General features: G+C 51.4%; 1 protein-coding gene across 2 annotated transcripts; it reads right to left on the reverse strand.

Annotated features, from left to right (window-relative positions):
* Nucleotides 1-4,518: 4,518 nt before the first annotated feature.
* On the reverse strand, nt 4,519-22,141 carry PARK7 (Parkinsonism associated deglycase). 2 transcript variants are annotated; one of them, XM_049618170.1, is made up of 7 exons: nt 21,998-22,141; nt 20,977-21,089; nt 19,033-19,134; nt 16,880-16,939; nt 15,905-15,974; nt 12,330-12,416; nt 4,519-5,131 (listed from the first exon to the last, which is right to left on the reverse strand). In XM_049618170.1, the coding sequence occupies exons 2-7, from the start codon at nt 21,064-21,066 to the stop codon at nt 4,971-4,973; spliced, it is 570 nt and encodes a 189-aa protein (XP_049474127.1). In that variant the 5' UTR covers nt 21,067-21,089; nt 21,998-22,141; the 3' UTR covers nt 4,519-4,970. The 2 variants fall into 2 exon arrangements, with proteins under 2 accessions (XP_049474127.1, XP_049474126.1); XM_049618169.1 differs by having other exon boundaries at nt 21,992-22,140.
* Between the last annotated feature and the right edge of the window lie 284 nt (nt 22,142-22,425).

Raw genomic sequence — 22,425 nt, forward strand, 5'->3', positions numbered from 1 at the left:
GCATCCAAAGCAGGCTCCAGGCTCTGAGCTGTCAGCACAGAGCCCGACGCGGGGCTCGAACTCACAGACCGAGATCATGACCTGAGCCGAAGTCGGACGATTAACCGACTGAGCCACCCAGGTGCCCCTTAAGATTTTATTCTAAAGTGACCTCTCTACCCAACATGCCACTGGAACTTACAAACCCAAGATCGAGAGTCACACGCTCCACCTACTAAGTCAGCCAGGTGCCCTTTGTTGGCACTAATTGAAAAGCTGGCCAATGGCTAGTGCTCCCAGGAGAGGAGACAGGTCACTCACTGGGCAAGGAGTGTAAGCGCCATAATCTTGGGAGACGGTGTAGCATTTCTGGGGGTGAGGATTCTTAACCTGGGGTACACAGATGGAACTCAGGGCCCGGGAAACTTCAAAGGGGGAAGAAACCTTACGTGTTTTCCCTAATTTCTAACTACAGCTTGGTATTTTCCTCTATGAGGAACCAAACCAAAGTAGTATTAGGCATGCCTGTGACTTCCACCAAATAAGTACAGATTATCACATTATCACATTAGAATTGTTGCTGATATCTCAAAATATCATTTATGCTCATCACAAGCTTCAAAATTTGGGTAGTCATGGGGCGCCTGGGTGGCTCAATCGGTTAAGCGTTCGACTTGGGCTCAGGTCACGATCTCACGGTTCAAGGGTTTGAGCCCCGCATCGGGCTCTGTGCTGACAGCTCGGAGCCTGGAGCCCGCTTCGGGTTCTGTGTCTCCCTCTCTCTCTGCCCCTCTCCTGTTCATGCTCTGTGTCTCTCTGTCTCTCAAAAATAAATAAAAATGTTTTAAAAAGAAGCCATTCAGAGAAAGATGTGGGTCCAGTGAGGCCCAGAGCCCTGACCCCGGCTGCAAGGGCCGCGTCGTAGATGCCTCCTCCGTTACCCACGCTTTTGTTCTTGTCTTTGTTTTCTACGACAATGAACTTTTCATTCTAATGCTAACGTTTTTTTGAAAAAGACTTTCATTTTTATTTTATTTTTTTAAAGTAATCTCTACCCCCAAACGTGGGGCCCGAACTCACGACCCCAAGATCAAGGGTCGCACCCTCCGCCGACTGAGCCAGCCAGGCGCCCCTCCCACGTTCTTTTTAAGCCAAGTAAAAATTTCCAAGAGCGGGCTGAACTCAAAAACAGAACACGTCTTTAAAAAGAGAAGACCCTCGGACACGGTCGCATGCAGAAGTGAAAAGGCAAAAATAAAGCGGTCGGGTTGTGAGGCCGGTGGGGCGATCTCATCTGGTTTGAGGGTCATTGCCGCCGGCCCACGACTGGCTTGGGAACGTGAAATAGCCCCTTTGGGCTGCAGGAAGCAGAGAGGACGGTGGCGATGGAGGCGTACGGTGGGCACAGTGAAGGCTTCCCCCAGGTGTCACGGGAGCCTCGGGCCTGGGGGCCTCAGGCTAGAGCTGGGATCCGGGGAGACGGGCCAGCTCCAGAAGGACCCCGCGCTAGGAGCGAACAGCGCATGTCCAGGCCGGCTGCAGACAGGATTCCCTGTGGCCCCTTCCTGCTCACCTCACCGCCGGCCCTGCGCGCGGGGGACACGCGCTCGGGCTGGTGACTCACTGGTGTGACTTCGGTCCCCTTACTAAGGGCAGAGACAGGGAATTCCCTAAAAACAAAACAAAACAGACCAAAAAAAAAAAAAAAACGCAAACAAAACGCTGAGATTATTCTTCAGGTGAGTATAATGTTCGCATCCCTTTGGGAACCAAGACCCTCGAATAGAGAGCACGTCACCAGACTCTGGGAGGAGACCGTCGGCTACGCTAAAAATAAGACTTCACGTTGAATGTTTCCCAGCTTAAGAAACGTACTTGCCTTTCACTGTGGGCCTTGATCCTTCCAACAATCCCACAGCGCAGCACAGACAGGTTCTTGACCTCTAAAGAGACGAGGGTTTCCTCCTTTTTACGACGGGTGACGACCTCAGCCCCTTGTGACGGGCTGCTGGCCTCGAGGATCCGGCCGGCCGACGCGGCACACGAGTTTCTCCGCGCTGACGGGGAGCAAGGTCTCCAGACGACGGTGCGTCAAAACGAAGGGCGGAAAAGTGGAACAAACCGCACAATCCCTTTTGTATAAAGTGTGAAAGACCCGACTCACCTAGCTCAGTGATCGGCGCACAGTAGGTGCTCGATAAGCCGTGTGGCCCCTTCCCGGTCCTATTCAGCACCCGGGGAACGGACGGAAGCCTTTCCCAAGTCCTACGGAAAGACGGGTACCGACTCCCGCTTCGGAAGGGCAGGCTGGCGGCCGCTGCCCAGACGGGCCCCAGGAACAGAGCCCGGCCGCCTCCTGCCCCGCGCTGGGCTGCGTCCTGCCAGGGAATTTTCTTTCCCAAGGGGACTGAGCTCCGGGGTAAAGCTTCATTTCTGGAGCCCCTGGCCTCCCTAGCCGTCCCGGAGAGCTGGGCAGACCCCAGGAGCTCTCGAAACTGCAGCTACTGTCGCTGAGGTTGTGTGGGCGGAGTGGTACCAAAGTCCCTCCGAGTTTGACCTCCGGTGACCCCAGGCCTGGGAGGCGCCATCCGGTCGGGCTGGAGGGGCCACACTCCTCAACTCCAGGTACTTCCAAATGTAGCCAGCCTTCCCCCCCCCCCCCCCCCCCCCCCCCCCAACCTCCGCGCCCAGGTTTGGTTTTCCCCCCCCCCCAACCCCCCCCCCCCCCCCAACTTCCTGGAAGAAGGAGAGCAGGTGTGCTCAGCACAGAGCAGCAGCTAGAGAGGGTGGAGGCTTCACCTGCTATCAGTGTGCCTAAAGCCATAATTCTTGACCAAGCCAGGAAGGGCCCGAGCCTTAGATAAGGCGCCCCGCGGTCCCTGCCCCAAACCCTGTCCGGAAAAACCCTTCACTACAACACCTGAGCTCTGATAAAGTCTCCCCGTAGAAGTGCTCTTTTCATCGTTGGCCATTCTAGAACCACCTTTTCTGGCTGCCCTGAGGGCAAAAAATGCAAAAAAACCGTTTCCCTTCCTTTAGATCCCTCCAAAATTCCAGGGAGTTTATTCGGAGCTAGGGGCTGGCTGGTAAAACCCCCGTAACTTGGGAGAATTTACAACTGCTCACGAGTAACATTTTCAGGTCGGTAATTTGGGACTTTGGAAGTACCAGGTCTCTGGGTTTTCTTTCCTTAGTCAAAGTGTATCTTCTAGACCTGTCAGCTTTGTCCAGCTGATCTCTAAATTCACCCCACTCAACCCCAATCGCTCTCTCTGGCTCCCCACGCAGAATCTCCCTTTGACCTTGTGTTCAAGATGTGACAGTTGTCCCAGAGGGCCCACTGCCCCTCCTGTGCCTGGAGCTTCCCATCCGGGGCCTGCAGCAGGCCTTCTCAGCAGGGCCTTTGAGCCAAGTAGGGTTGGGTCCTTCCTCCACGGCTCAGAGTCGGTTCCAGGCCTTGCCTCCCCAGCCTCACCTCCGAGTTCCCCCTCAAGCGGCCCTCGTGCTGTCCCTCCACACCCCACGCACTCCTCCTGCCTCAGGCCCTTTGCGTGTCCGGCTTCTCCTTCCTCACATGCTAACAGACTTGCCTCGTGCACACCCAAGACTCCACAAATTTTTGAGGTCCCCTTCCAGAGAGGACTCCTCTAACACGGCTGCAGAAAAAAACCCCATCGCTGCCTCCTTACCCCACTTTGCTTCTCAGAACACAAAGTCTCTCCTGCTGCTGTCTCTCCCCTAGCTGTCTCTTTACAGCTTCGTTTCCCAAAACGTAGTTACATATCTGCATTAAAAAAATGATCTGCCTTGCCTCCTAGCCCAGGGGTCAGCGAGCTGCAGCCCGAGGGCCAAATCCCCACCGCTCCCTGGATTCATGAGTTTTGTTGGACACAACCATCATCACCGCCTCACGTGCGTCTTTTGTCTGTTTTGGTGCTACAAGGCCAGCTGAGTAACCGCGACGAGGCTTTGTGACCCACGTTTAAAATGGTTACCAGCTGTCCTTTCCAGAGAGTTTGCTGACGGCTGTTCTTTGCCAGAGGACGGAGAGGGGGAAAGGAACAGGAGGGAGAAAAGGTAGCACACGATGAGGCTGTCTGCCTAGGTGCTGGCTCTGCGTCAGTTGTGCGGAGCAGCCCAGCTCCCTGCGCAGAAGCCCAAACTCCGTTCCGCCCCTCGGCCGGGCAGTACACGCCGGTCACGGGGAGACAGAAAAGCCAGGGGAACCTGCTGGGTCCCGTGAACAACCCGGGAGTCGCTCTGGCTCAGCTACAGATGGATCTGCCTTCCTGGGCGGGCTCTCCTCGGGGACAGAGTGGCTGCCGGTGGCTCCAGGCGCCCTGCCCGTCCTCCTGACCGCTCGGCCGAGGCCCCGGGGTGGAGCCGCGCTGGCTGGCGGGCCCGGGCCCCTGGTGCCGGTCACCAGAGGAAGGGAAAACGGAGGCCGGGCCGGCCTCAGAAGGTTTTCACTTCCGCCTGAAGACTCCTTCTGCGACGTCAAAAGGAACTGGTCTACAAAAATTCACCATTACAGCCAACTTGGTTGGTATTTTTTAATAGCACGTTAATGATACGCAATTAACAAATGAGAGAACATCACAGCCTCTTAAATCCTTGCTTTTATGCCTTTCCTTCTTCTGTGACAAATGTGTTCACTATTCGTTCACCTCAGCAGCCGCATCAACAGCTAACAGCTGCAAGCGAGGCTGATCATGAACTTGATTTCACACACAAAAAAGGGGGAACCAGAGATAAATGAAAACCATCAGGAGCTCGCTAAATGCCATCTATGGTGCAATCCAGGTTCAGGACCGTCGGGGGGGACACGAGGCAGGCGGGGAAGCCCCGTGCGGCTGCCGCCACCGGCCCGCACCGCTGGGGGCAGTGACCATGCTCCTCCGCGCGGTGACGGCTCCTTTCGCTTAAAGTGAACACGGGGACAATGACTGCGGACGGCCCGTTTCTCTGACTCCTCCTTGAAGGTTTCCGCTCTAATCCTTAAGCACGAGCGGGGCCTTCACTTGGTCAGCCACGTCCTTGCCGCTCAGCGCTTCAACAATCGCAAGAGCAAACTCGAAGCTGGTTCCAGGCCCGCGGCTAGTGAGGATCAGGCCGTCCTTCTCCACGCGGTTCTCGGAGTAGCTGTAATGACCTTCGGAGGAAGAACGAGAGAGGGTTACATCCGAACGGGCTCCGCTGGGAACACTATCACTCCGCCCTGCAATTCAAGTCCCCGTTACCGGACAAGATGGGTCTCACAGAAATTTCCAAAACCCCAAAACCAAACCCCACGACAAGGGTAGCCGGACGAGGCGGCGGCGGCCCGGCCCCGCGCGGAGATGCTACGGCGACGTGTGCAGCAGAGGGAGAGGAACTGACGGCCGCGGCGAAATGACACGAACACACGGAAGTCAAGTGCGGTTGCAGAAGACCTTGTAAGTGGGCGGGGCAGCGGGAGGGAGGCCGAGCGTTCACATTTCTGTCACCAACCGACGCTCAAGGGTCCGCCCTTACACTGAAGGGGAAGCCGAAGGGGCCCCCCGAAACGTGCCGCTTTGGTACAGCGACTACTTTGGGCTGAAGGCACCGGACAAACGGCAACTGCAGGAAGAGGCTTTCTCTGAGCCCCCCTCGCCCCCGCCCTGCCTGAAGACAGGTCCTAAGGGACTCGGCCGCCGTGTCCCTTCCGGGAGCCCATCAGCCAGGGAGGATGGACTCTTGTCCCAGGAGAGAGGAGACCAGAAGTGGACACCAGACAGACTCTGTCACAAACCATCCCACCTCCCATCTAGTCTCCCAAGGGCCCCTTCATCTTTCCTGAAAATCACTGAGGTCTTCTGAAAGGCCTACGTCCCTGCTCCCCCTTCCCTACAGACTGCCTGTCACACAGACTCCTGTCACACGGACTGCCTGCATCACGCACAGACTCTATCTCAAAAACAAACTAGCAAAAATAAGGGGCGCCTGGTGGCTCAGTCGGTCACGATCTCACGATTCGTGGGTTCGAGCCCCACGTCGGGCTCTGTAGGGACAGCTCGGAGCCTGGAACCTGCTTCGGATTCTGTGTCTCCCCCTCTCTCTGTCCCTCCCCAGCTCACCCTGTCTCTCCCTCTCTAATATAAATAAACATTTAAAAAAACATTAAAAAAAAACAACTAGCAAAAACAACACAGAACACACAGGGAGGAGGAGGTGTGTGGAAGGAGAAACCCCACTCATTTCTCAGGAACCACTTTCCTTCCGTGTCCCCCAATTGGCTTTTGGGGGGAAATACAGTAAAACCAGCATATGCTTCTCCTGTGTCCAAATTCAGTGGATGATGGGACATCTGGGCAGATCACAGCCACAAAGCTGGGAACCTTCAGCGTCAGCTCCCCAAGGCCTCCCCTTCCACACACGTGGTCACCAAACCCTCCTAGTGCACAGGCCACCCGGCCCTAAGTCCTCGGGAGCAGCCGCACCCCCACGACCCGGCCCCCCGGCTCCCACTGCCCAGAAAGCTCTCACCTCCTCCAGCGCCCCTCAGAGGAGGCATCTGTGACCGCTCCCCAGATCAGGCCCCCGGATCGCACCACCGGGGCCCCCGGCACTGACAGAACGTGAAAACAGTGTGTCTCCTGCTTTACTGCCTGCCCTTTAAAAGGCCGGGCCCTCAGCCACCCCACGTGGCCTAGGACACTAACGGACCCGCGGAGGTGCCCCCAAGCATCAGGTGAACGAATGAACATCCCTCGTTGCCTCCTCTCTGCATCTGCGGCCTTCACGCAGGATCTCCGTGTTCCGGCCCTGCCTTCCACCTGTCCTTCCCTCCACTCTCTGCTCAGCGCCACAAAAAAGGTCACCTTTCCAAAGTGCACGTCGGAGCTTATCCAGTTCTGCTCCCAGGAGAGGCCTTTGCCTACTTTCTCCAGCACCTAAAGGCGACTCTGTTCCACATCCAGGCGGGCACGCCCTCTGGGTCTGGCCTGCACAAAGACTGGACCAGAAGGAACCAAAGGGGAGACCGAAAAGAACTTGCCATCCAGGTGGGAGCTCATGGTGACCTGGGTGGGGCCAGGGGTGACAGGGAAATGAAAGTGTGAGAAATCACGTAGAAAACAAAATGCCCACAACTCTGAGCAGGACTGAACACGGGGAGGTGGTGAAGAGAACTCCCAGCTGTCTGTCCTACAACTGGGTGGATGGTGGCACCACACAGAGACCAAAGACACAAAGAACAGACTGAGGGGAGGGGCCGAAGCCCACAAGGTTCCCTGGTCGCACCGCCAGCCCTGAGACTAGTCTCCCCCTACTGCCAGATTCAGTGCCCGCACCACCCGGCTCTCCCATCAGATAGCTTGGGCTTGTTCCTTTTTCTGTTCTCAGAGTCACGGAGGAGCCCAGGAAATGCTTGTTCGATGTCTACAGACAGAAAATCGTCACCTGATCTAATGAGCCCCTTAAAGCAGAAGTGATCTGCTTCTGCCGTATTCACGAGCTTTAGGAACCACACGATGATGTTCACGTCCTTTCCAAGTGGTGGAGACCTTCAGTAGATTAGGTCTTCCTGTCCTCGTTACAAATCCAGTCACCCGAGGGACGCCCGGGCAGCTCAGTCAGTTGAACATCTGACTTTGGCTCAGGTTATGATCTCACCGTTCGTGCTGACCGGGCAGAGCCTGCTTCGGATCCTCTGTCCCCCTCCATCTCTGTCCCTCCCTTGCTTGCTCTCTCTTTCCAAATTAAGCAAACATTAAAAACAAAAATCGAGTCACCCACTGAAATAACGAAATACAGCACATGAACGTCTTCCTAGGGGTCAGTCAGTTAAGCATCGGACTCCAGCTCAGATCACGATCTCCTGGTCTGTGGGTTGGAGCCCCGCCTCAGGCTCTAGGCTGACAGCGCGGAGCCGGTTTTGGATCCTGTGTCTCCCTCCCTGCCCCTCCCCTGCTCGCTCGCTCTCTCTCAAAAATAAACAGACACTGAAAGACAAATTTCCTAGTTACCCTGCCGCAGAGGAAGAGCATCTCTGGGTTGACCATCTAACCTCATTTACTGACGGCTGAACCAGGCCGAGACATCTTCAGATGCCCAACCAGGAAACCCACTGGGTCTCGTCTTCCAGGGCGGCGAGATGCACGGCCTGGACTGGGGCTGGGTGAGGCCATTTCTGAACGGCTCGCTGAACGCTCTCTTCGTGGGTAAAGTATTACAACCACGGCTTGCACCAGTTACAGACAATTCAAGGTTCCAGGACTCTTTTCAAAATTCCAGCCCGAAGAGCAGGTCTACACTCGCCGGCTACCTCCACCTAGCGGCGACGCCGGACAAGGACACCACGCGCCCCAGGGCCAGCGAGGCAGGTTGGCACGCCTCAGCCGACTTGGATTCACGAACTCTGCAAATCCACACCCCGCAGTCCACTGGCACAGAGCATTAGTTGCCGACTTCTTTTTAATTTTAACCAAACACTCCAGAGCCAGGAAGGAAGTCTCTTCAGAGCAGCAGCAGCCAGAGGGAGCCTAGACACGAGGGGTCGGCACCTAATGGCTGCTTTTTATTGGTCAGTGGCTCCTCAAGGGAGTAGTTGCTGGAGAGACCCGAAGGCCCCGAGAGCCCGAGACATTCACCATCTTGCCCGTTAAGAAAAGTCACCGACCTCTGGGAATGGCAGCCCTGGGTTCCAATTCCAGGTCTGCCATTCAGTAGCTGTCCCATCTCGCTAAGCCTCGCCTTTCTCTTCTGTAAAACGGGGGTGACACCAACCCCCGGGGCTGCCACGGGAGTCCGATCAAGTGGGAGGCCTGGACAGAGCGGTGGTGTTACCGCAGCAGGCAGCAGCCGGGGGAGGACGGCCGTTCACCGCCGTGTTCCCAGCGCTCGGCCCGGAGCCGGGACCGACCGGCCCTCCGCCCCCAGCGCGGGCTCGCGCCAGGCCACGTTCTGGGTGCGTCACACACGCTGACTCACGGAGCCCGTCAACGACCCTGTGAGGCGAGGACTACTGATACCCTTAGGTGTCAGGATGGAAACCGGGGCCGGGAGGGGGAAGGAGCCCGCCCACGGCCGGCCCCACACTGCCTGGCCCAGGGGCACAGCCCTTCACTGCTCACCTTCGTGACGGGGGGCTTCGGGTGCTTTCGAGAACAGACACATAGGAAGCGAAAAAGACTATTAAAAGACTATTAAAAGACTTCTTCATTTAAAAACCGAGACACGGGAAGACTGCGTCCTTCAGACCGGATTGCTTATGTGAGTCAAAGTTTCACGCCGCTCTGCCAGGTACGTGAGGAGGACCAGGGCCCCCAGGAGTGATTACGGCCTCACTCCTCAGGCGCCCTGAGAGGGCAGACACTCAACCGGTCTTTCCCCACAGGAGGACTCACCGGCTGAACCCAGCACCTCGTAACTTAACGTGCGCGGGAGCCGCACCGGGACAGAGGTGGGCCCGAGCTCCAGCCCGACTCCGGGCAAGTGGCCCGGCCTCCGGGAGCCGGTGTCCTCTTCCGGGAAGCCAACAGCTGCCTCGCTGGGCACCGGGGCCCGGGAGGCTCCGTGGAGATAACGCCCGCGAGTGCACCTGACCAGCGCCGCCGAGAGTTAACGACCTAAGCTTTCCTGTTCCCAACCCACCTCCGTGTTCTTGAGGCAGGAAAATAGACACAACAGATCCACATTCGGATAAAGGAGGAACGTGGCCGACTGGACGCGTCCCCCCCAACATGTCGTAACCACTAAAGGAAGCCTGATTCCAATCTTTCCGACTCTCTAAAACCCGTCCGTTAGCCCCGAGTACGTTACATGCCCACGTCAGAAACGCCCGGCAGCCAGAGCCCTCTGTAAAAAGACCCCACTTTTCACACAGATGGTTTTATCGACAACTGAGGATCCAGCAGCTCCAAAAAAGTGACAGGTATTTAAGAAAATACTACCTTGGATCATGTTTGAAAATATTCTGAACATCCAACACCAAGAGCAAACCCTGACGTAAATGACGGATTTGAGGTGGCGATGCCGTGTCCGTGCAGATTCATCGACTGTGACAAAGGTACCGCTCTGGCGAGGGAGAGGAAGGCGAGGGAGAGGAAGGCGAGGGAGACCGCGTGTGCGGGCAGGGCGTGCGGGAGGCCCGCGCTTTCGGCTCCATTTTGCGGCGAGCCTAACACTGCTCTAAAAAGCAGCACCTCTTCGTTAAAGACAAAGCAACAGGGGCGCCTGAGTGGCTCAGTCGGTTGAGCGGGTCAGGATCTCACGGCTCGTGAGTTCGAGCCCCACGTCGGGCTCTGGGCCGACGGCTCGGAGCCCGGAGCCGGCCTCGGATTCTGTGTCTCCCTCTGTCTGCCCCTCCGCTGCTTGCACTCCGTCTCTCGCGTTGTCTCAAAAATAAACATTAAAAAAAAAAAAGACAAAGCAACACCGTGCAAATGCGCCACCCGGCCCGGCCGTGAGAAGATGACGAAGAGATGTTACCCGCCTACTTTGTGTGAGGTCAGAATGAGCCTCGAGTGGGGCTGAGACCGGGGACAAAATCTACCGCCGCCTGTTTCCCAATCAGCTGCCGCCATTATTGTTTCCTCTTCCGGTCCCTTCGCTGGTGTTTGGCTGGCGATGTTTCACACACGGCCAGCCTCCCGGTTTCCTTGCTGGCTCCATGCCAGCCGAACCACTTCTGGCTTCTACCTGGAAATTTCAGACGCTCTTGCAATCATCCACAACAGCTTTCTTTCTCTCTGCAAGTTCCAGAGTCTCTGTCTCTCTGGTGCGTGCACTCCAGGGACAGATGGCAGAGGGAGAAGCCACCTGTCTGACAAAAGACACTACCTGGCTGGTGTTCCGAGTGTCACACTGAGAAGCCGTGGCTGTTACTGAGGGAGCGTCGTCACACAGCTGTACGTTTACGTGGCTGGTTACACTGCGCCGTCGTTAACTGCACGCTGCCTTCTGGTTTTAAATTCGACGTGTGTGTCCTGTGTCTGTAAGCGGTTCCCTCCCGGAGGACAGAGACCACGGCAGGCTCTGCACTGTGAGCGCAGAGACCGATCCAGGGCTCGAACTCCTGAACCGTGAGCTCAGGACCTGAGTTGAGATCAAGAGTCCTACATTTAACAGACTGAGCCACCCAGGCGCCCCAATGGCGTGCTTCTTTTACAGCCTCTGAGTAAGTAACCGGTCACGCAAAGAATTAAAGAAATACCTGACAGATTACTCTCGTGCCCCCAGAAAAGGATACAATCTTAGGTTTAAAAAGCAAGCTGCAGGGGTGCCTGGGGGGCTCAGTCAGTTGAGCATCCAACTTCTGATCTCTGTTCAGGTTGTGATCCCAGGGTCGTGGGAACGAACCAGTGTCAGGCCCCATGCTGGGAGTGGAGCCTGCGTAAGGTTCTCTCTCCCCCGCTCTGCTGCTTCCCCGTTTGCACTCGCTCTCTTTCTCTCTCAAAAAAAAAAAAGTTGCAGAGCAATATACTTAACAGACTTCATTTGAATAAAGTTATTAAACTACAAAGGATAATGAGCGTATGTGGAGAAAATTCTAGAGTTACACAAGAAACTTTCTAACAGAAATTACCTCTGAAAAGCAGAAAGGGGGTGAGGAAGAAAGAGAAAACGCAAATTGATGTTTTTACTTCACCCCCCTTTTGCACTGTTTGCACTTTTTACCATGAACAGAAATTGTTTTTATAAAAATAAATGAAAGTTAACAGTCTAGCTGGTATTTATGAAAGAAACATGTCACCTAAGGAACAGACCTGCCACCCAGGGAGAGAGCAACATTCACTTTACTTTGGACTGTGGGCAAAAGGGCATCTTCTGAAATTGCTGTCGAGGTTTGAAGTTTACCCTCAAGTGTCTGGCAAGGTGGTAAAAACCTGAGCCAGCCTGGCATTTCATAACCACGCCCATCCAGGACGACCGGGGCTCCGGCTGGCCTCTGCTCGTCAGCCCTTGCGCCCCGTCAGGGCGCACACACGGGCACGCGCACCACCTCCCCCCGCCGCTCGCTCCCTCTCCGGCTGCGACACTGGCGAAGCAGGTGAGGAACACGCCAGGCCTCAACCCGCGGAGAGTCCCTCTGCGTAAGGCGACCAGGCGGGACACAAAGCTGAATCACAGCTTTCTGAGAAGGTCTTTCCGTACGTGAAAACAGAAGCACAGCGGCGCCTGGGCGGCTCGGCAGGTTAAACGTCTGACTCTTGGTTTCGGCTCAGGCCATGGGTTCGAGCCCCGTGTCGGGCTCCGCACTGCTGGTGCGGCGCCTGTCGGGATTCTGTCTCTCCCTCTCTCCCTGCCCCTCCACCACTCACTCTACCTCTCTCAAGAAAAACTTTAAAAGGATGCTTTAAATACATAAAATATAAGCATATACTTACTCCCATTCATCATTTTGTCTTTAGCAAGCGGGTGTGTCGTAACTTTGCTTCCAAAACCTATTTCATGAGCCAAGAGAGCCGTAGGACCTAAAAAGATTAATAAAAAGACTTAAGTGCGGATATAAAAAAACTAATGGTTTAAAAATTGCAACGGAAGAATTTTTCAAAACCAGGAGGCTCTCACCAAACATATCCTGATGATTCTGAAATTAAACACCTTTTAGTATGAGAGGCACGGTTTGTTTCTAATAAACCATCTGCTGAGCACATCTGGCAGAAGTGTACAAACTCAAAATCCTTCATCAGCCATCTCACCAAATGATATGGAGCAGCGTCAGATGAACAGTGTGTGGTCCCTCAAGGAACAGCAGGCAAGCCTGCCGGGGATACCCGGAGGGGAGACCACCAAGGCCTTACTCTCAGCAAACGGAAGATTTAGTCACACACTAAAGGCAGCTGGCACTCTCCAAACTTCTGGACTTGACTGCTACTTCACAGACTCATTTTGGTTTTCTACTTAAAAATGAGCACTCACTCATCCGTCTATCCATCCGTACCTCCCAGGTGACTAGGACACTGTCCAGCCCTGAAGAAGATATACCTGTGAAATGCCCAGAAATCTGGAGACATAAAGGCACCAGCGTTTCTTTATTAATAACCACTAAAGACCATGCACAGATGTCTGCTTCTGATCCTCTAAAATACGCAGCTGCTAACAGATTTTGATCCCAATGTATTCACTGAAAATGGTCAATTTCACGGAGAATCACAACCATATTTTGTATGTAATGTTTCTCAGATAAGGACTACAACAAAGACATTTTATGACTGTCATGTTACCTTGAAGGTTATAAAAAAAAAAAATTCTACTTTTTTCTCTAAGCCTCACGTCACACCTAGAAAAACATGCTTCAGAACAGCAACTCGACCCTCAAAACAGGTCAGGATGCAACGCCGTGGCTGGGACCCGAGGACAGAGCCCGTACGCTTCAGCTTCAGCCACCCCGCCCACCTGCTCTGACCTTTCATTTTTCAACCCAGTTCCAAGGAAAAGGGAGCTACAGACTACACCTGCCGGCTAGATCACAGCAGCTGCACACAGGAAGATCAACAAATACTGCTTAATTACATAAGCTTTCCACCTGACAGGCCAATCCCGATTTATATCTCCTAAATCAAAGTCCTCAGATAGATCTGATGTCCCTCTCACCTTATTTTTACCCTATGTACGAGACAGCTATGTATGGTGGCAAATTTTAAGTCTGTAAAGACTGAATAATTATCACTCAATATTTATGTGAATGGACTCATCAGTTTCCCTTAATTCTTACACTGTGAGATGTTAAGAAGTAAATAACTACCTACATGATCTTGTATTTTATGAAAGCAAACCTCCAGAGGTGACCGTACAGTGAGGAGAACAATCGCTCGTACGTTAAGTTAGAAATTTTTAGGCTGCTCCCTTCAGTTGATGAAACTGCTGCCTACGGTAATGTTAATAAATTTACGTTTCGGCCAAACGTAGGACTTTAGTGATGGCTTATTCACCCTGATAAGCCCATAATTTCTGCTTTCTGAAGCTTAAGAATCCTATTTGGAGAATTCGAGAAGAAATATTTAACTCCCATTACTTGACATTTTGGCAGATGAAAATATTGCTGCGTGTATGCGGGGATCCGGCTCTGAGCCAGAGCCGAGAGCAGAGGGCACGGCAGCGGGAGCCCCTGGGCAGCCAAGACACTACGGCCAACAGCGCCACCGTGTGGTGACTCACGCAGACAACACCTCGGTCACCCCAGCTCCTCCAAGCCCTTGGAGGTTGTACCTAGACCCAGTCTCCAGGCTCCTTTCCCTCCAGACCCAGAGTGAATCTCATTTTACTTTCTTATCCAGATAGTCTGCCCTCCAGTTTGTCTCAAGCACTCAATACTCGGGGCTAAGCCAACAGTCTTTCAGTTCAGTAAGCAGCCCCCGGTTCCTAACTGCGACACTGAAGAACCACCTTATTTTTCACCACACTTCCTACTTTCTGCAGCACCAGAAGGCCAGGCAGCACAGGATATTCAACGATACAAACACCATATTAGAGCGCTGTTTATGTCAACAGCGATTTAAAGGATTCTAAAGTCTAAGCTCCTTAGCACGGCATTCGAGCTGCCTGAGCACAAAACAGTGAACCAGATATGGCCAATCATTCAGCCACCTCAGTGATACAAAAGGACAAACCCACGTGTGGTTTTTCCTTTCAGCAGACTCATAAGGGAACAAATCCAGACTAAACCCTTCCTTAGGTTAGAGAACCTAAGAATGAGGCCGTGGCCAGGGGCTGAGAGTGACCGGACCAAGTCCTCGTACATCGAAGAGGACCTGAGACCCCCACCCAGAGAGTGGCACCTGCGCGGGCGGTAGGGACCGCAGGGTCCTCCAGCGAGGACAGACCTGGGCCCCCAGGGCAGGTCAAGAGGCTGGTGCTGACTGGAACCCAAGGACAGGGCCTGCCAGAGTGGTCACCTCTGTGGTCCCTCCCAGGCTCCAATGCAGGGGTCCTCGAACATCCGGGTCTTTAGGAACCCCCCTGAGCTTTTACGTGAGTTACATCTACCTGTAACTGCCGCGTTAGAAGTCAGAAATTACAACTGGGACATTTTGACGACACAAGAATGCGGGAGCACGTGTGCCACACCCCAGTGGTGGCATCATCACACTCTCTATAAGAAGGAAAAGGACAAATAACATCAGTATCTGCTTTCACCTTATGACGCCTTTGAAAGAGCTCTGAGAACGTCTGCTGTAATGCAAAGTCCCCATGGTCCCCGACTTGTAACTTCCTTAACAGATCCACTGTACTGAACAAAACTCTGTCATCTTATCAAACCATCCATCCATTCACTGATTTACTTGCTCTTTCGACAAATGTCTCAGAGAGACCTGTAACAAAGAACTGCACTCTGGAAAAATGCAAGATGGCGGGATATCATGATACTGGAGCATTAAGAATGGATTTCATGGTGGTTCCAGAAAACAAAGTATTACTGACTTCCAAGATGTGGGGACATCCAGGAAGCACGAACAACCTTCTTCTTCTAACTTACGTGACAGATAGTACGGTGCCCGAAACCAAACATTCCACACTGAGGACCAGGCGGAAAGCACCCGAGGCCTCGGAACCCGCAGGGCAGGCACAGGACAGGGCTGTTATGCTCACGTCCGACCGATTCTTGCTGACTGGTGCTGGCAGACCTAGTTTCTGGCACAGAGATTTGCTGTAACAAGCTGTTTACTGAATTCCAGAGGGCGTTATTTTCCTCAGAGGTCAACCAGAGACGGAAAACATGTAGTTTCACAGAACGCAGACCAAAAAGCACAGAGAAGCAGAAAAGAGAGCTGTACTCATTTCTGAAATGACACTGAGTTCATGCCGCCCAAGCTAAATATGCCCATACAGATGCCCTGCACGCTCTGTGAAGGGAAAAGAAGTATCTAGAACAAAATCTCACAATTAAAGACTACCCCATCACGTATTTTTGGGAGAAATCCAACAACACATTTTAACACAGGATGGTTCCGCACGTTACCTGCACAGATAGCGGCAATAAGGCCCTTCCTTTTTTCTTGTTCCTTCAGTATCTCTTTCACAGCAGCAGACTATTCAAAGAAAACCCAAACACATCAAGTTATCATTAAGCCACAGCCAATGGCCAGCTGGAAACTGGGAGAGAATCTGCTTTTAGTTTAAAATGCAAGATCTTCAATCAATTTTCTAATAGTATTTCTAAATCATTAATAGAAAAATTCTCAAATTCATAGTTTCTACATTTTTAAACCTAATCAAGGTGTTTGTTACAGGAGAAGGGCATTCTTTTCTTAAAGGTGTTTGAAGATGAGAAGAGCAATTCCCCTTGGGTACGCTGACCCCTGCCGCTTTGTGCTCCGCGAGGAAAGCAGGGGGGGTGGGGACATGTGGTGTCTGGAGTGTTTTCAGAAGGCAGAGCCAGGAACAGGGCCCAGCACAGTCCCAAACGTCTGATTCAACCTGCCTTGCGCGCTTCTGTCTCTTGCCCCTCCCTCCCCTCTCTCTTCCCGCAGGTGGACTCAATGAAGACTTCGATGAAGCAGCAGGGGCCTATTCCGATGCCATTTTCATGCAAGCTGGCATTTCCAGCCTCTGCAGTGCCCCCCCCCCCCCCCCCCCCCCCCCCCCCCCCGCAGCCCTAGTGTTGAGCAGACAGCCAGTCTCTTATCTTTCTATGCTTAAACCTTCATAAGACACAAAATTAGGTTCATTTTTCTACTGTGGGGGAGGAAAAAAGAAGTCTTACATTCAGACTGTATTCACAGAATCTGTTCCCAAATTAACTGTTCCACCAATTCTGCTTACTCATATAGTAAATGTCATTAGGGATGTTTTTCCTAAATAAGCTACAACACCATTTTGTTCACTTCACCTGTTTCTAGTTTCCTCCCAGCCTCCTTTCCTGAAATATTTTAGTAACAACAAAACCAACAGAACATGGGCAGATGCTGAAGTACTTCCTTTACACGGTTTTTACCTCAGATAAATTCTGTGCACCCAGGTTACCTCCCGGCAGAACCACTACGTCGTAAGGTCCCTGTAGTTTCAAAACAAAACAAAAAAAGTAAACAAACACTTTTCATCTGAGATGTGCACTAAAGTGATAGTCCGATAATACTTTCACATTTTAAACGTGGGTCATAGCAAAAAACTGTTCGTGGAAGCGCAGCTAAACAAATTAAGGTATATATCTCTATGATGGAATGTTGTAACTAGCAAAAAATCTGAATATAGTAACAGGAAAGGATGCCCGTGTTGCAGGATGACAGGGGTAGCATGATCTCACTCTTGTAAAAAGGGAGGAAAAAAAGGGGGCGCTTGGCTGGCTCAGTCGGTGGAGCACGAGACTCTGGATCTCAGGGTTGTGAGTTCGGGCCCCATGTTGAGCGTAGAGCTCGCTTAAAAAAAAAACGCAGATGTGTGTGTATGTCCCTGACACACACGGGGTCTACAGATACCCACACACGGAAGAGAGCTCAGCTGCTAATGAGATGTGGTGTGGGATGGTGGGGCGAGGACAATGAGAACGGGGACATTTAACATTTTCACTCTGTAGGTATACACGGTCTACACGCATTGTTTTTTCAACGATAATGTGCACAGTAATAAAAATAATTAAAAGAACAATTTCAAGTAAAATGCACAGAAAAAGGTTTTTTACCTCTATGAAAAATGGAACTTAGGGGAGAATAATGATACAGTATTTTAGTATCCCAAACACCTAACATCCTACAAATCTGCTGATTCCAAACTTGATTCAATTCATGAAATGGAATTTGATGTAACAATACTTTAAGATGTTAAAAAAATTTTTCAAAAGTTTAGTCATTAGCATTTTAAAAATTTAGTACATACTCAGTGCAACATATACTACTCAGAATTACTCAAGACTATGAACATTCGGCTGTTTTCAAACCAAGCAAAACTACCAACTAAACAAAGTATGAAGTACAGAATTTCTTTCACTCCTTTTAGAATCTGATAAACAGACACCAAAGGTAACCACGGTTCTAAAATACCCAGACACCACAAGATGAAAAAGACCAGAGAAGAGCGAGTATTTACTTCTACTCGCCCACTCGAAACGTGCTATTTAGAATGTTTTCAACAATTTTTATGTAAATACCAACATTCCTGTACCCCACAATCTGGCACTGAACTATGTGAATTTATTAGAAAGGAGTAAACTTTTCTCTATGCATCTGAGGCCACCTGGGCATGGGAATCATGCTCCGGGTTCCTGAGCAGGGCACAAGTGGCCGTCCATGAGCTGCCTCCACTTTTTTTCTGCCACATCTATGCCCTGAGAGCACAGAGCCCACACCCCTATCACACTGGCCATTAAGCAATGAACTACATGAAAGGGTGTGCAAAAGCATCTGTGCACATGTGGGTGAGCTTGCGTCTGAGGACAGGGCCCTCAGCTCTTGACAGATTCCCCGGTGTTAGCTGCCACCAAAGGTAACTGTCAACATAAAGTGACACTATTTAACAACAATTCTTAATGCTCCCTTAATCCCACCACTAATCAACTGCGAGCTGTTCACATAAAATGAATCACATAACTATGTCTGGAACACTGAAAAAGGAAAGGCAAAAAGGAACTTTTGCATAAAGAATAAGAAATGAGGGGCGCCTGGGTGGCTCAGTCGGTTACGCGTCTGACTTCGGCTCAGGTCATGACCTCACCTGCTTCGGATGCTGTGACTCCCTCTCTCTCTGCCCCTCCCCTGCTCACATTCTGTCTCTCTCTCTCTCTCTCAAAAGTAAATAAACATTTTTAAAAAAAGAAGAAATGAACAGGAAATGTGGCAGGTGATTCCTTCTATCAGGTACGTCATAACAGGAGGCTAAGCTGCCTGCGAAGCCAGAAGAATCCTGATGAAAACGTCCCACCCCCCCCCCCCCCCCCCCAGCCAGCACAGGCAGTAGGGAACTGCCAGATTCCATGGATACAAAAAAGGGAGAGTCCCTGACTTCCCAGGGCTTATTATAGTGGGGAAGACATCCAAGCAAAGTAACTTTCTTAAAATAAGTCTGTGCTCACAGCCTTAGATGTAGTCAAAAGACAGTTCAAGAAACTGACAAAGAAGGCACAGGAGGGAGTAATTCCAGGTGTGGACAACAAACCTCTTTTTTTGCATCTTCCAGACTGGCATCCGGACAAATGAGAACATCTCGGCTACACTGTACCGGGTCTTTCCCAGCCAGACCCGCGACGGTGACTTTAATCTAGGAGAAAGACATCATCACATTTAACACTGAAACATAAATCTAGAGTAACATTTTCACAGCTGCTGTGTTTTAAAATAACTTGGCAGGAAATACTGCGACAAAACCATGCTGCCTTGCAGCCAGTAAGTTAGCTAAATATATTTAATAACCAGGTCTGTCCCGGTTTGCCTGAGAAGTCCTGATTTACAGATGCTGTCCCAGGACCTTGTCTGGTTGAGTGTCCTTTCTCCCACAAGTGTCCCTTATGGTTTGGGCGACAATTACATGATCATCCTGTTAATAATCCATCTTGCAAAGTTACTGTTGTCATTTAAGTGTCATGGAATTTTCTGAAGATACAAAGACAAGTTAAAACAATGAAATCCTACTTTAGCCTGCAAAAATGTACAAAGTTGACATAAGAAAGAGCTGGTACGGGCAACATGGGAATTTTCCTACACTGCTGGTGGGTCCACATGTCGGTACTTTGGGGAGTTGACAAAATCCGGTAAGGCCAACTACGGGCTGTCCTTTGGCCTAGCAATTCCACTCTCAGTCACAAAACCTGGAAAAACTTCCACACAGAAACCCGTAGGAGAATATTACAGAACTGAAATGGCACAAAACTGGAACAGAGCAGACTGCAGCATATTCGTACAGCATAATACTAAGCAGCAATTTTATTTATTTATTTTTTTTCCAACGTTTTTTTATTTATTTTTGGGACAGAGAGAGACAGAGCATGAACGGGGGAGGGGCAGAGAGAGAGGGAGACACAGAATCGGAAACAGGCTCCAGGCTCCGAGCCATCAGCCCAGAGCCTGACGCGGGGCTCGAACTCACGGACCGCGAGATCGTGACCTGGCTGAAGTCGGACGCTTAACCGACTGCGCCACCCAGGCGCCCCAAGCAGCAATTTTAAATAAACGAAGTGCATCTGTGTGTCTTCACTTATGGGAACCAGAGAAATGAAGGTAACAGACCCTGGGACCAGACTGCTAGGGTCTGAGTACCGGCTCTTCTCCTCGCTAAGTCTACAATGTCGACACTTCATCTAGTGTCGTTGTGCCTCAGTTTCTTCAGTTGTACAATGAGAATGGCAATAACTCACAGGGCTGTTGGAAGAGTTAAACAAGTTTACGTTAAGTACTTAGAATGACACCTAGCATCAATAAATGCTATTTAAGCGCTCACTATGGATGCATATATGCATGCATGCACACACACACACACACAGACACACACACAGAGACACGTGCAAAATGCAACTGCAGTTTAATGCTACTTTGAAGACATGCATGGGATGGACACACACCAGTGAGGGGACAGAGCTATCTCTGGGGCAAGAAGGGGAATAGTATTGGGGAAATTTACAAAGAGGGCTGTGTAATGTTTTATTTGTTTTAAGCACCTGTTCCTAAAGGGGCACCTGGGTGGCTCAGTCAGCCGACCATCCGACTTTTGATTTCAGCTCAGGTCATGATCTCTCGGTTCATGGGCTCAAGTCCCACACTGGGCTTTGCGCGGATAGCACATGGAGCCTGCTTGGAATTCTCTCTCTCCTCCCTCTCTACCTGCTCACATATGCACGTGCTCTCTCTCTCCAAATAAATAAATAAACAACAACAAAAAAAATGTTTTAAAGCATCTACTCCTCTGGAAGTGGGTCTAAAAGAAACATGGCAAAATACTAACAAGTACTAAACGTGGGCAGTGAATAAACAGGTAATTATTATTATACAGTCTTCTGTATTTGTGGGTGTTTGAAATATTTTATAAAGTACACTGAATATTATTTTATTCAAAATGACTTCAAAACCCCAAAATTTTGAAAAAGGTAGAAGACATCAGGGGACTTACTCCGGCTCGCCTCATGACATCTACAGGAATGACTGTCTCCATCTCCTCTGCTCCTTTGGCCAGGATGACCAGAGCTCTTTTGGAAGCCATTTTTGTGTTGTATTTTTTAAAGACTTAATAAAAAAAAAAAAAAAAAAAAAAAAAGAATTAAAAAAAACTTCCATTGCAACCCTAAAGCAGCCAAAAACTTTAAGCTTAGTAACATTTTTAAGCAGGGTAACTAGGTGCCTCTTAGGGGAAAAGTTCGGAGAGACAAACATTTACAAAAAAAAAAAAAAAAGCACCTTAGGTTAATATTGGTTTACACAGAATTTCAACTGCTGGATTTCTGCGAGAACACAGTAAGGTTGCTAATACGTGATAGTACCACTTGGATTTCCTTCGACCATATTTTTTAAAAACCCAGTAGACAGTAACACACAGGCCTTGCATTTCACACAAAGTAGGAAGATAGTTTTCTTTTTGTTAGCACTATTTCAGAGAAACGACTAAACTTAAATTTCACGGGGAAAAGCTGCACGTAGTCTTTGGCAATTAGCCGGTGAGATTTTTGGAGGGGATTTTTTTTTTAAGTTCCAATAACTGTACGAAAAATTCTGGAAAGTTAACGGTGTTAAATATTTTATCACACTCTTTGATGACGCAGAAAGATGGGAATCCCCCACTACATTCAACCCAACTGGATTCTCTCTCTGCACTTTGCCCTCTCGTTGCAAATGGCAGCTGCTAAGCAAGGGTCTGGATAGTTCTTAGCCTGTTCTTTTTCTGCAGCTTGTTGTCCATGCAAATCAGAAGCTAATAAAAGCACTCCCACAAACACAGCACTGGCCAGTTCCAAACTGCCGGACACCCTGCACACAATCCTGGAGGGTCCGAGGTCGCCCCGTGCGCTCCTGGCCGAAGGCCGCCCATTCCACAGACGCGGCGGGGCCTCGTCCCTCGGCGCCCCCTTCCGAAGCCCGCGCCGGGATGCCCGCGGGCCCCTCGCCACCCTCAGGGCTCCCCAGACCCCGACCTGAACCTCGACTCTGCCCAATCCCGCGCCGGGGACGACCGAACGGAACCAGAACCGGACTAAACGGGTCGCACGCACACACGTACGCGCGTCGCCAGGGTTCACGCCCTCAGCCCCGCACTGCGCAGACGCGCGCCCCCCGGCTTCACGTCCTGCCCCGCCTCCCCGGTACTGCGCAGACGCCCGCCGCGCAGACTTCACGTCTTCCCCCCCGCCCCCCGCCCGCCTCACAGCCCTATAATGCGCAGGCGCACGACGCCCAGCTCCTTGTTCTGCCCCGCCCCCCCCCCCCCCGGTATTGCGCAAACGCCCGCCGTCCAGGCCCCCACTTCCTCCTCAGCTTTGAGCTGCACCGACTCTTGCGGTTCGCTCGCTTACGTCACATCCGGCCGAGCCCCCCTTGGACCGCAGAGGGTTACGGCCCGCCTTTCCGC

Source organism: Panthera uncia (assembly GCF_023721935.1).
Source record: "Panthera uncia isolate 11264 chromosome C1 unlocalized genomic scaffold, Puncia_PCG_1.0 HiC_scaffold_4, whole genome shotgun sequence".
Lineage (NCBI taxonomy): Eukaryota > Metazoa > Chordata > Mammalia > Carnivora > Felidae > Panthera > Panthera uncia.

What these genes read in the sequence shown, in the direction of transcription:
- PARK7 (XM_049618170.1), bottom strand. Translation starts at nt 21,066, where the DNA reads ATGGCTTCCAAAAGAGCTCTGGTCATCCTGGCCAAAGGAGCAGAGGAG. An exon ending in ATGTCATGAGGCGAGCCGGA is followed by an intron (nt 19,135 to 20,976) that starts GTAAGTCCCCTG and finishes TCTTTCTCCTAG; the next exon opens with ATTAAAGTCACCGTCGCGGG. An exon ending in GTGCACAGAATTTATCTGAG is followed by an intron (nt 15,975 to 16,879) that starts GTAAAAACCGTG and finishes TTCTTTGAATAG; the next exon opens with TCTGCTGCTGTGAAAGAGAT.